The following is a 14018-nucleotide window of genomic DNA, read 5'->3' on the forward strand; positions in this document are numbered from 1 at the left end:
CCGTTGGATTGTGGGTGAAGTGCAGTGGTGTGATGCAATTTAATACCAAAATTCTGGGTCTAATGTAAACTGGGGACCACGATCAGAAGAAATATTAGATAGGATGCCGAACCGAGAGACCCAGGTTTTGATGAATGTCCGAGTTACGTCTGCGGCTACTGTCAATGCTAAAGGGACAACTTCTGGCCACCAGGTGTACAGACAACCATGGTAAGGAAATTTGTGAAATCCTGGGAGGCAGAGATTGGACCAACCAGGTCCACGTTGACGTGGTCAAACCACACCTCATGGACCTCGAGAGGTGCCTGACATGATGGTTAGTTTTTGGCCACTGATGTACAGCAGACTGCACTCCAACCTTATACATCTTTCCTAAAGCTTTGTCACACAAACTTTAAAGCAACCAGTTTCTGTGAGGCCTTCCCACAAGAGGCCATGAATGGAGTTAAAAACAGCTTACCTCCAGTTTGCAGGCACTGTGGCAGGGGCGAACATTTAGGATATTGCACGGGAGAAAAACTTATGCATCCCTGAACTTGATGTCAGGCCAGTGACTGCTTTCCTGTCAACTTGGACCTCTGAGTTGGTAGCTTGGTCAGCTGCCATGCTGCATAGTCAACCCCAATGTGCACGGCCATGAGAGGCAATCAGCCACTGCATCAATTTTCCCTTCAATGTGCTGTGTCAATCATGAATTCTGAGATGTGATCCATTGTGGAAGTTTGGTTCTCGATCCCCTTGCTTTGTGACTTAAGTGGAAAATGTGGGTTTGGTGAGGTTTTGCAATTCGCCCAGAAGGCAAGTGAATTCACATGTGGTGGTACATGCACTAGACAGAGTCATTGTGAGGAACTTACTGGGGGGTAAAGGATAATGACCCAAAATCATTTGTGTCCAAAGCTAGCAGTTCTTAAGATCGACTAACATAGACCTGGCTCTATCTGTTTCGGAGCTGAGTCTGCTGGAGGCTCCGCTGCCAGGGACTATTGAGACAGGGAAAGGAGGAGGAATGATGCATTTCTGCCTGGCTGAGTGTAGACTATCAGCCATTTTAGCAAGCTCTCTATATCTTTCACGGGTCATTAGCGAGGGCTATGTGAACATGATCAGGTCTTTGTTGCATAGAGTTCTTTAAAATAAAACAAAGATAGTGATTGCCCAGGAGAGATAGCATGTGGTCATTAGTAAAGGCCTAGCGTCACCTAGGCCGGGCAAGGAGAGCAACTGTTTGGCACGTACAGACTCAAATGGTCCAAAAGTCTGCAATAGGTGAGTTTTCAGACCCTATCATGTGCAGGCAGGCTGTCTAGTAGGCTCACCACTCTGGCTGGAGTGGAACTATTTAGTGATGCTATGACATGGTAAAATTTGGCATTGGCCGTGTTAATTTCTCGCAGTGCAGACAGGGCTTCCGCCTTTGCAAACCATGTGGTAATGTGCTGCTCCCCTCCTCAAAGTTGGTCGACATAACGTTGCGAAACTCTGGAATTGTCTGAGAGCATCAGGGTCACCAATGTAGGATTTTGTGAATAAAACACACGGGAGTCATGTTTTTGTGCTTAACAAAAGCCACAGCCCCTTTACTTCCATTATGAACAAACCAAAAGCAGCCACCTTACACTGATGTCATTACGTCAGACATTGTCTCTTAAAGTGAACATAGCAACTCAATGGTTGTGTTTGTGAATTATGTAGAACAGTTTCTATTCTGAACAAGATGTGTCATCTGTCATCCATTACCCTACAGAATCACAGGGTCATTGGGGCTTTGGGAATTTGTGAAAGTGCCTCCATGTTTTATCGGTCAAAGTGAGCTCATCTGGGAGATGGTTTTTCGAGTCCTGCCACAGCTGTCGAGCATCCTTCTGTGATCACAGTTTGGACACGGCTTTCGAAGGTGGTACCTGGACCGCTTGTATTTTAGTTGGTCACCAGACGTGAATTCCAGTGATCTAGCCCCCAGCAGATTGTGGACCTCTTGGTTCATCCAGGGGTTTTGGTTGGGGAAAGATTCAAAATGATTTTGTGGGGGCATACTTGTCTATGACTGACTTTATAAAGTCTGTGACAACTGTGATGTCCTCAAACATGGACCAGTCCACCACATCAAAGCAATCTGTAGCTGCTCGTCTTCCTCCTGCAATCCTTCCCTCAGTGCTCTTTCTGATCAGCTGCCGTATGTCTCAACCCGTCGAGTATAATTCTGGATCTGCAGATATTGTGGATTAGTAGTTGTTATACAATAACCCTAACCAAAACATTTCATTTATGGTACATTACACGATAGGTTAATAAATTCTCCGGAACATAGAACAGCACAGCATAGAACAGGCCCCTCAGCCCACGATGCCTGTGTGGAGTATGATGCCAAATAACACCTGCCTGTAGATCATCCATATCACTTCATTCTCTGTATATTCCAAAAACCTCCTCAACACCACTATCATATCTGCCTCCACCACAACTCATCCCAGGCAACTGACACTCTGTGTTAAAATAAACTTGCCCTAAACATCCTCTTTAAACTTCATCTCTCTCACCTTAAAGCAGGGGTTCCCAAAACCATTAAGAAAGGGGGCCGCAGACCCCAGGTTGAAAAGCCCTGCCCTTAAAGTTCTGCTCGCTGGTATTTGATATTTCTTCTCCGGGGGGGGGGGGGAAGAAGACTCTTTCTACCCTGTCTCCACCTCTCATTGTTTAATAAACTTATATCAGTTCTTCTGATGCTCCAGAGAAAATAATCCAAGCAAGTCTGCCTGACCTCTTTGGTATAGCTCATACCTTTTAATCCCTGCAATATCCAAGTGAACCTGCTCTGTGGCCTCTCCGAAGCCGCCACATCCTTCCTATAACAGGGTGACCTGAGCTGCACACAATACTGCAAGTGTAGTTGAGCTAAAGCTTTATCCAACTAAAACGTGGCTCTGGCCATACACCAGCTCACAGTCTGGATCCCTTGGCTGCCATACTGGTGTAATGAGTGAGGCAGATACAAAGCCCCTCCAAGAGGACCACAACCCTGCCGTAGGGTTTGGAGGCTTGCCTGCCTCAATGTTGGCTGGAGTCAGAGCTTTGTGTTTTGGCTCTTGGTAGAGTCACCCATGCCAAACAGGTCAAAGGGTAGAGACCACCATTCCAACTCAGGACTAACAACCCTGATTGGTCAAACAAAACTATTACAGAAACAGCAATGAAGAATCCTTCAACATCTGAGTGTGAGGATATTCCCGAGTCTCTGCATGACCGACAGTCGTGAAAACTGAGCTGCTGACATGAAAGAAGCCCTGAACACTGCCAAAGATGGAAGACATTCATTGCTGCCCTAAACACCAGTGGCGTAGTGGGCAGCAGAGAGAGAGAGAATAGATACAAGGCCATATTTTAGATACCCAATTATATGAGGGTTTAACTCGAGAGCTAAAATCATTACAGCTTCAATCAACCACCCAAAGAGAACAGACATTTTTTAAAAAAACACTTTTAATTCAAATTAAAAAAACTGTGCAATGAAAACTATGCAGTAAGTAATATTCCATGTTCAATAAACTGATCATTTCAATTGACAATGGAATCGTGAAAGTCATTTTAGATTTGAATCATTGCTCCAGGAGTTCAGTCCGTGTGTCGTATCAAGGCACAGCTGATGGGTTTGGTCTCAGTTTATTTTATTATCCCACTGCTCATTAATTAGGCCCAGATTTCCAGCTGTCAAAGACAGATAATGATTTCCCCTTCCACTTGTCCATCCTGTAAATAGTCCTCTGCCTCACTTGCTGTGTTGTCCTCTGTGTCTTCCACCAAACTCATTGGAGCTGTCACATAACGGTAGTCGGCAGTGTCTGAAATAGCTGGGGCTTCCACATTGTCCAGACTTGGTTGGTCCACTTGCCAGCAGACCGTACTGCGATCAGGATTGCACTCGGAAGCGCCTGCTCCACTCTGTAGGTTCATGTAGAAATGCTGGTGCGGCTCTGCGACTGGAGAAAGGCCCTGGAAGATGTTTTCCAGTGTCACTTTCAAAGACTCAAACGTAGGCCTGTGCTTGGGTTCAGCATGCCAGCAGCTGCACATCAGGTCATACCTGTCTCAACAGAAAGTCAAAAGGTCCTCATTAGTTGGAGATGCCTCCTTTCCCGACCCCATGAAATATCTCCAAGGTTACTTGAGAATACCCATTCAGCATGGAAACAGGCCCTGTGGCCCATCTCATCCATGGTGCTCTCCAAATGAGTCCTATTTTCCTCTTAATCCCTCCTGTTACGAATGAGGAGCAACTCTGATGGGCAGAAGGGTGCAAAGTTGCCCCCCCCCTTTTGAGAATCGCAAAATCGCTATTATTTTGGGTCTGATACCCAGGAAATGAGAGAGATAAACAGCATGTCAGTAATGAGAGAGAGACAACGCAGGGATACACAAAGGTGGAATGTCTCCTCCTAACAAAAGCGGAACGGAACCACTGATTACTGCTATTGTCTCTTGAAGAAGGATTGTGTATTTACTGTTCTATTTATTGAGACCCCTCAGGGGGTGGGTTTGATGGGTTGCATCATCCCAACCTGATTGACACCTGAGACCCCATGAGTGAGGATAAAAGTAGGGTCTGGGGAACACCCCTCAGACGCACCAGGAGAGACACTACGAGACCGGTGGGGTCTTGTGTGTGTGTCCACCCTTGCCTGGGTGACAAGTCCTCCACGGAACGGTCTAGGTAAAGGATGGAGGGGTCATACGTGAATGGCCACAACAACAACGCATCAACGGATCAAGATCGTAAAAGGAAAGTTGGCGAGTTACTCTCACTCTCTCTCCAACAATTGCAACACAGTGATCAACAACTACCGCAGCCTGCATGAACTGAACTGAACTTTATATTTCCACCCAACAATTCATTATCCCCTCGACAACAATAGAGCTTATTTCTTATTGATTATTATTATACCCGCACTTCTAGGTTTAGTATTGATGTCGTATATTATCTGTATATTTGCATTGATATTATTTTTGTGTATTTTTACTTATAAATACTGTTAAAAATAGTATCATCAGACTTCAACAGATACTCCTATCTTTGCTGGTAAGATACCCAGTTATGGGGTTCGTAACACTCCTACCTATTTCTTTATCTAAATATCTTTTACCTGTTGTTATGGTACCAGCCTCAACCACTTTCTCTGACAGTTCATTTCTTGTACCCTCCACCCTCTGAATGAAGTTGCCCCTCAGGTTCCTTTCAATTCCTTCCCCTCTTACCTTAAACCCGAGCCCTTCAGATTTTAATCCCATTCCCCGCTGTGTCCAGCCTGCCCAATCACTCCTTGTAACTCCGGCCTTGGAGTCCCAGCAGGATCCTCGTAAATCTTCTCTGCACTCTCTCCAGTCTAACGATGTCTTTCCTACAACAGTGTGACTAAAACTATACACTGTGTGTTCTCACAAATGCTTCGTACAACTGCGACATATGTTCCAGTTCCTATAGTTGGTACCTCGACTGTTGAACACCAGTGTGCCAGATGCCTCCTTCACCAGCTTGTCTACCAGATTTTCAGCAAACTATGTACCAGTCAGTGTCTTTCCGCGCTCCTTTGTCATTCCATCAGATCAAGTCTAACCTGCACCTCCTTTAATGGTTCAATATCCTTTAGCCAATAAAAAAGCTTAATTTTGAAAGTTTTTGTAGAATCCCAACCTTAAACATTGAGGAGAGTATTCTGGATTTTTTCAAACTTTTCTATGAGCAATTACTCCAAAGATCATCTTTGAAATATTTGTCATTAATTCTGTTTCACTTGCTCTGTATTCTCACCATAGGAAACAACTCCCTTTAGGTCCTGTAATCACCCGCTAATCTTCACCGAGGGTATACCAGTGCCACTGTGCAATCAGTTTCAATTATTGAACTGAGCAATGGTACTTTATAAAGGTTTACATTTAATACTTGCTTTTTGGTCCATGGCAGCCTGATGAAAGAAGCCTTCTTCTCCCCATTACAGTTGCACTTCATTGTGACTACCCCAGTGCACTGCTGACCAGGTTTTCTCATTGCCTTATCTAAAACACCGTTGCTGCCATCCTAACTCCCATTGTCTGGTTCCCCCATCACTTTGTCTCCCAGCTGTACCTCAGTTTTAAAATGGTCCTCCTTTTATGAACTTCCCGTGGTCTACCCTTACCCTTATGTATTTGGAGCTGGCTACCTGTGTCTTTTTGTGTGGTCTGTTCCCACAGCCACTCCACTTAACAACACTACACAGACAGAAAAAGCAAGATGTTCTTGACACAGGCACTGTTAAGCCATTTGGACTCTCTCTGTCCAAGGTATTCCCTTTGTTGTATTCATTTCAAAAACAGCTTCTATCCCTCTAAGACTTTTGAATGGACCTGTAAAAAAAACTACCGATTGTTCAATCTACCTCCACAAGGTCCTTGTGCTTCTTCTGTCTACGTGCATCAGGTTGGCATGTCATGCATATAAACCTGTATGAAGTACTATTGCTCTGAAACATTAATACTCTAATGTTCTGCATTCTTTATTCTTCCTTTTGTACAACGTGAGGGTGGCGAGTTGGAGATATGTCTCTACCAAAGGAGGTGTAAGGCACTCCTTTCCTCCACTAACCTGCAGGTCACCCTTGGGCAAGGTGTAGTACCTACTTAGCCACCTCCTCCCACCTCCCCACCCTGATCAGGATCACATGAAGCCATGGGAACAGCTGGTGCATGTCACAAGTCCTGGTTATGTGGCCACTGACGCCCGGCAGATGAGCTCTGAAGAGTATTGACAATGGTTGGGGTCACCCATCTTGTAAAGACACTGCCCAGAAGAAGTCAATGGCAAACCACTTCTGAAGAAAAACTTGCCAAGAACAATCATGGTCGTGGAAAGACCCTGACCACCCATATAGTACAATAAGGCAGATAACGAACGAACACACTACCTTGATGTACTCGTGTTGGGAATGATCTGTCTGCTTTGCACTGTACATTGCTGTATATGACAATATTATATCAATTAACTATCACCATCCCTCCCCCATCTTCTCCACACTTGAAAGCAAGCTTGTTTTCCTCTTTCCCAGTTCCCTAAATGTTGCAGACCCAAAGCATTAACCATTTCTCTTTCCACAGATGTTGTCTGGCCCACTGAAATTCCTGTTTTTATTTAAAATTGGGCCATAGTAGGAAGCCATTTGATTATAGTCATGGAACAATACAACAAAGAAATCAATCCTTCATGTCCTCACATTTTCTCCTTTTAGAGCTATTGTCATTGTTTCCTATTTTTAATGTGCTCAGGTTGACTTCACAACATTAACTGATTTCCTGCAAAAATGACCCGTTCTAACATTCTGTCATAGTTTGGTGTCACATGGAAAGACTTGGCCCATTTATGGGAGGTCCATCAATTATACTGCCCCACTTTACAAAATAAATTCTTGTTGATTCTATTATTGGATAATAGTAGTAGTAATAATGATAAGTAAATGCAACCCCAAACTGTCTTCATAGCACTGCTGACATCTCTAACCCAACAACTGCTTACATCTCCACATCCACAAAGCTTTTAAAATAGTGAAATATCCCAAGGGGCTTCTCAGTACAATTACATTATGACACCATGTTATGCCATGTGACCAGATAGGTGAGAGCTAAGAAGATAAGGTTAAAGGAGCATCTGGAAAGAAAATAAGGCCAAGAGGTTTAGGAGGAAAATTTGAAGTTTAGGGTCCTGGTCGTCAATGGAAGTGTAATTAAATTAAAGAGAGAATAGTGAGACCTACCAAAAGCTGAAAGACTTGTATAGAGTGATCGTGGAGAGAATGGGGATCTGAGGGCACAGCCCCGGAATAAAGGGAAATCCCTTTAAAACTGAAATGAGGAGGAATTTCGCCAGCCAGAGAGAGGTGAATCTGTGGAATTTATTACAGAGGGCTGAGGAGGCCAAGCTATTGGGTGTATTTGAGGCAGATATTGATAGTTCTTTATTTTGAAGAAAGCTAAAGGTAGGAGAATGGGGTTGGAAAAAAATGTGTTTCAGCAAAATAAAGTTCATTGGTGGAGCAGATTCGATGGGCCAAATGGCCTGATTCAGCTACTGTATTGGGAGAGCTCTCAGGAGGTTACAAGGTTGAGGAAGGAGCAAGCCGCCATCACCGTATTAAATAAAGGAGTTGTTTGATCAGGAGCTTGGGTAGGTCAACAAATGACGTGAACTGGCAGTGTGTATAGGTTTCTGCCAAGAAATGTACTTACAACTTATCGGTGCAGTTTGGGGGTTGCTTCAATCTCTGCCCAGATATGAGGTAGTCATAGAGCTCAGCATTCTCAACCCCTGGGTAGGGAGTTTGACCTCTTGATGCTATTTCCCACATGGTCACCCCGAATGACCACTGCAATAAAAATAAAGAACAGACAGTTAACTACAGAAGGCACATGCTCAAACCACACCAGCTTCAAACATTCCCCTGAGAAGACTCGAGAGACTGCAGATGCTGGAATCTGGAGCAACACACAAAATGCTGTAGGAACTCAGCAGGTCAGGTAGAGGGAAGTGGATAGTCAATATTTCAGGTTGAGACCCTTCATCTGGACCAAGGAAGGTTCTCAAGCTGAAATGTTAACTGTTTTATTTTACCAATGGGAAGGCAGAGAGGGCAGGCCAGTGATGTGTCAGAAATCTCACTGGGTCAGAGGAAGGGGTGGTCCCACAGATCATCTGAATAAATGATCACTCAGGCCCGTCCAGGGAGACTGGCAGCCCAGAGGCTCAGGTGAATGTAGTGGCACGAGGAGCGAATGGGATGCAGGGGCCAGTGCGAGCGAGCAGGACTGAGATCCGGAGAAGGCTCAACAGCAGGAATGGCATTTGTAGCAGTTTAAAGTCAGGACCTGAAATTAAAACATAACTGCAAATCTTTCATCTGTTCTAACAGGTGTTCCCAGACCTGAAATGTTCACTGCTTTTCTCTTTACAGATGTCACCTGACCTCCCGAGTTTATCCAACACTTTCTATTTTTATTTTTAATCGTGATGCAGTGAGAAGGGTGTTATGTGTTCTGGATTTAACTGTCTCCAACTTCATTTAAAGCATTTAAGGCATTTAAAGCAGGGAGCTTGGTGACTTAGAACTTTATCAAGTTATCACACCTGGGGTGTTCTTTGGAGCTGGCAAGCCCGCTTCTTCAGCACTTCGTCTCACTTATCCAGTGAATAGTTAACATTATTACAAGATTGTGAAGACAGGAGTGTTTCAGCCCTGATCACTGACAGCAAGGTAAACAATTCCCAGCGTGAGGCCTTCACCAATCAGACCACTCATCATCCATACTTAATTGCTGAATATGGTGATGAGGCTTTTCCACAATGATAGATCCACCTGAACATATCAGCGGGGGATCGGTATCGGAGTGCAAATGGACACTTGGCTGAGTGGTACCACAATAACAACCTCTCGTAAGTTCGTCAGTGAGGATAGTTTGTCGATTTCAAAACAGGGAAGGAGGCCAAACATATGCCAGTTATCGTGGGTGGACCAGTGATGGAGAGGTTCAGCAGCTTTAAATTCCCGGTTATTAACACAGTCATAGAATCAGAGAGTGCTACAGCACAGAAGCAGGCCCTCCTACCCACCTGCTCCACGCTGAACTGTCATTCTGCTTTGTCCTATCGACCTACAGCTGTACCTGGAGCTCAGCACCCCCATACCCCTCCAACCCATGTACTTATCCAAAATTCATTTAAATGCTGCAATTAAACCCACATCCACCACTTCACAGCTCGTTCCACACTCTCACCACCTTCCTAATGAGGAAGGTCCCCCTCAGATTCCCCTTAAATATTTCAACTTTCACCCTTAACCTATAACCCCTAGTTCTAGTCTCATCCAAGCTTGCTTGCATTTACCCCTCATAATTTTTCATACCTCAAATGCATGTGCTGTCCTGTGCCAAGCACCTTAGATGCAATCCCAAGGAAGGCACGCCAGTGTCCTTACTCTCTTAGAGAGTTAAGGAGGTTCAGTAAGTCACTGAACATGCCAACCAACTTCTACAGGTGTACTGTTGAAAGCATCCTGACTGGTTGTGTCATGGTCTGATTCGGCAATTGAAATTCACAGGAATGTAGGAAGCTGCAGAGAGTACTGAACTCAGTCCAATACGTCGGGGCACATCGCTCCCCACCACGTGTACTATCTACATGAGACATCATTTCAAGAAGGCAACAGCCATCATGAAGGATCCCCATCACCCATGCCATGACATTTTCTCACAGCTTCCATTGGACAGGACGTCCAGCTCTCTGAAGTCCCACACCACCAGGTTCAAGAAAAGCTGCTTCTCTTTAACCTCAACTGCACAGCCCTAACCATTACTTCAGTGTAGGACACTTTGACCACTCATCACTTCGCACTACAATAGACTTTCTCTTTTTTTGTTCTAATTGTGCTCTTTTCTATATAATTCTGTATACCTTGTGTTTATTTTTTTCTTTGTGAACGCTGCTTATCTGACGCTCTGTGCCTGTGATGCACACAAAATGCTAGCGGAACTCAGCAGGCCAGGCTGCATCTAGGAAAAGAGTACAGTCAACATTTCGGGCTGAGACCCTTCCGCAGGACTTCGGCCTGAAACGTCGACTGTACTCTTTTCCTAGGTGCTGCCTGGCCTGCTGAGTTCCTCCAGCAATTTGTGTGTGTTGCTCGGATTTCCAGCATCTGCAGACTTCCTCTTCTCTGTGCCTGTGACGCTGCTGCAAATAAGTTTTTTATCGCACCAGTGTAGAAAATTACTTGTGCAGATGACAATAAACTCGATTTTGAATTAGTCTAAGAGGCCTTGAGAACTAAATGCAGTTTTCAGCCATTTTCTCTTCATTTTTACTGAGTAGTTTACTTCTGGATATGTGATTTTTTTAAAGGACAGCTTGTTAGATGAGATACTTAGCTAGTCATTGAAACCATTGGAGGAGGATTGCAATGTGCCCACCTCTGCATTGCACTTTTAGCATAAGAAGAGGATAAATTTCTACACTGTAATCTGTTTGTGTCACGCTACTGTTTGTGAGATGTTGGCTGCTAACTGCATCTCACAGGCTGGCAGTTCCTTAGGGGCATGAGTAAGAGGCACAAATGAAAGTTTTCTCTGCCCATTTGGCTCAGCAGCTTAACCGTGCCTATTCCCTCGCCCTAATGCAAGAGGGACGAGAGTGGCCTTACAGATCCCCTTTTCTTTGTTTCACAATTTGAGAAACAGCCTTGAAACATTTCAAAATCAGGCAACAGGTCACTAAGTGTTCACAGGCGAAAACAGAGATTTTTTGATCCAAAAAGAAAGCTAAGGCTGAGGTCAGATCAGCCGCAATTATGTAGGCCTGCAGAGGAGGGCATATGGTCAAAGCCTCCTGTTTATGCCCTTAAAGGACCACAGCTGAGGATGAGGTGTCAGACTATACTTGAGCAATGTGACAGGTGTGGTCAATATATATACACACAGACTCTGTACATTACCACGTCACTGTAAACCGTGTAAACATTATCTGCCAAACTCTCCAGTGCAATCCATTTGACAGGCAGCTTGCTCATGCTCCCTTGTCTATAGTAATCTCCACTGTACAGCTTCCGAGATAAGCCAAAGTCGGCCACACACACACGCATGTCTTCGTCCAACCTAAAGAAAACATTAACAAATACTCAGTAACTGGCTGACTTTATTATGCTCTAGTTTCACAACACACATAGACAGAGTTACCATTTAGTCATCAGATATAATTCAGTCCTGCTTGCAGAGCAGTAACTTCGGACATTAAGTCCCCGTCTGAAGACTCGAATGTGAATGCTTAGGCTGACACTTTGGAACACTGTCAAGAAGCAGCTGACTTCTGAAGAAGATATTGTAAATCATTTAATGCGCCTGCTGTTTCCTATGTTTTATTTTCAAGGGGTCCTTTTTTTGCGATGAGAATAGATTATAAAAGCAAGGACGTCCTGCTGACTGCTAATCAGGCATTGGTCAGACCTCATTTGCAATATTGTAAGCAGCTTTGGCCCCATCTCTAAGGATAATTGTGCTAGCCATGGAGCAGGTCCAGAAGAAGATCACAAGAATGACCACAGCTCAACGAGGGCTTAACGTTTGATGGCGCAGGGCCTGTACTCAATGGAGTTCAGAAGGATGAAGGGGGAATCTCACTGAACCCTACCAGATGCTGAATGGCCTAGTTAGAGTGAACATGGAGAAGGATAATGCCATTAGTAAGAAAGTCTAGGGTCAGAGGGCACAGCCTCAGAATAAAGGGATATCCCTACAGAAGATGAGGATGAGGAGGGATTTCTTCAGCCAAGGGAGATGAATCTGTGGAATTCAAGGAGCGTAGAAGCCAAATCAATGGGTGTATTTAGAGCAGATAAGTTCTTGACTGGTAAAGGGTGTAAGAAGGCAGGAGAATGGGATTCTAATGGCCTAAATTTGCCCCTAGATCTTCTGATCTGATCACTCTCTTTCTCCAACTATGAGACTTAGTATTTTGTGTCGACTTTGATAACTGGCAAACTTCTTTTCTCTTTTGGTTGTTCTTAGTACACGTTCTGGCATCTGCTGTTCTATTTATCTCACCCTGTTCTGCAGGACCTGTGTTAAGCAAGCACATCATTCACTCTCCCCTTTGACCTGAGAGTACCCGTAGTCCTACTGGGGCAGAGAGCTCTTCAGAGAAATAAATAGATTCTATATTGTATTGAGTTACTTTCTAAACCTGTGGCCTTATCGGCATCTGTGGACAATTGCGCTGCATCCTGTTGAGATGAGCATTACCTTGAACACCGTTTTGAGGCTCTCCCTTTAACACACATTGAACCCAAATCCCATTTTGACTTATGTTACATAGATATTCAAACATCGTCAGGCTGTTAACTAAATTAGGTTCACTCATAATTACTAATTCTAATATGATTTACCTCTTATTCATTCCAGGATATCTAGTTCATGTTAATAACAAAATTCTAAGCTTAACTCTGTTTTGCATTCAACACACAGAAGATGCTGGAGGAACACAAAAGGCCAGGCAGCATCTATGGAAAAGAGTAAACAGTCGATATTTTGGGCCGAGACCTTTCATCAGGACGGGAAAAAATGCATTCACTATTTTTCCATTCAGCCATGTTGCAGTTACCAGTTTATCCTTCTCACCAGTCTGGTTCAGAAGGAAAACATCACAATTACCTGCTTGCCCCTGGTCCCAATGCCCTATCACTAACCTCATCTCATCCCCATCTCAACATACACGGCCTTGTTCTCTCATTTACCCCCTTTCTCATGGCATTTCCCCTTCCTACTCCTCCAAAATTCTTTCAAGTTGAGATGATGGATCTCTCCCTTTGGCAGCAGGTGAGAAATACACCACAGGGGCTCCCTTCTTACTTACTCACTACCCATTACGCCACTGGCGTTTAGGGCAGCAATGTAGATCCTCCATCTCTGGCGGTGTTCAGGGCTTCCTTCATCATCTCAGTAGCTTCGTCTTGGTTTTCACTACTGTCAGTCAGGCAAGTCCCAGGTGGAGACTCAGGAATACCGTCACACTGAGATGTAGAAGGATTCCTCGTTGCTGTTTCCACAACAATTTTGTTTTACCAGTCAGGGTTGTTAGCACTGAGCCAAGTCCCAAAACCTGGAGATCTGGTGACCACTCTTAGTCTGGTCTCTACCCTTTGACCTGTTTGGCATGGGTGACCCTACCAAGAGTCAAAGCACAAAGCCCTGACTCCAGCCAACGTAGTTCTCTGAATCACTGAGGCACACAAGCCTCCAAACCCGATGACAAGGTTGTGATCCTCCTGGAGGAATGCAATTTCCAAAGGACACTGTCTGTCTCCGTTAACACTTGAAGGAGCTATTCTATCAGCTTACCAAGAGGTTTCAATATTATCCCCAAAGACAGTAAAAGCATCGTAGTCCCTGAACACAAGCGCTCCGTGAAGCGTGTGGCAAAGGTCAGATACTCTTATCCCTTCCGTTCATGACTG

At 44.5% G+C, this 14018-nt stretch overlaps 1 protein-coding gene and 1 long non-coding RNA gene across 10 annotated transcripts in view; one reads left to right on the forward strand and one right to left on the reverse strand.

Moving 5' to 3' along the window:
• The window catches only part of LOC132382938 (uncharacterized), a 40271-nt gene that overhangs the window by 8007 nt on the left and 18246 nt on the right, over positions 1-14018 (forward strand). The gene's annotated exons all lie outside the window — the stretch shown is intronic.
• Positions 1539-14018, reverse strand: part of tyro3 (TYRO3 protein tyrosine kinase) — a 118733-nt gene continuing 106253 nt past the window's right edge. For 3 of the 9 annotated variants that reach the window (XM_059953488.1, XM_059953474.1, XM_059953465.1), the window contains 3 exons: positions 11505-11664; positions 8251-8387; positions 1540-4081 (listed from right to left, as the gene is read on the reverse strand). In XM_059953488.1, coding sequence (XP_059809471.1) covers positions 3709-4081; positions 8251-8387; positions 11505-11664 — 670 coding nt within the window. In that variant the 3' untranslated portion in view covers positions 1540-3708. Of the gene's footprint in view, positions 4082-8250; positions 8388-11504; positions 11665-14018 lie in introns of all 9 variants that reach the window. The other 6 variants (XM_059953496.1, XM_059953504.1, XM_059953483.1 and 3 more) reach the window with 3 other exon arrangements.

This window comes from Hypanus sabinus, chromosome 2 (genome assembly GCF_030144855.1).
Source record: "Hypanus sabinus isolate sHypSab1 chromosome 2, sHypSab1.hap1, whole genome shotgun sequence".
In the NCBI taxonomy this organism is placed as follows: Eukaryota; Metazoa; Chordata; class Chondrichthyes; order Myliobatiformes; family Dasyatidae; genus Hypanus; species Hypanus sabinus.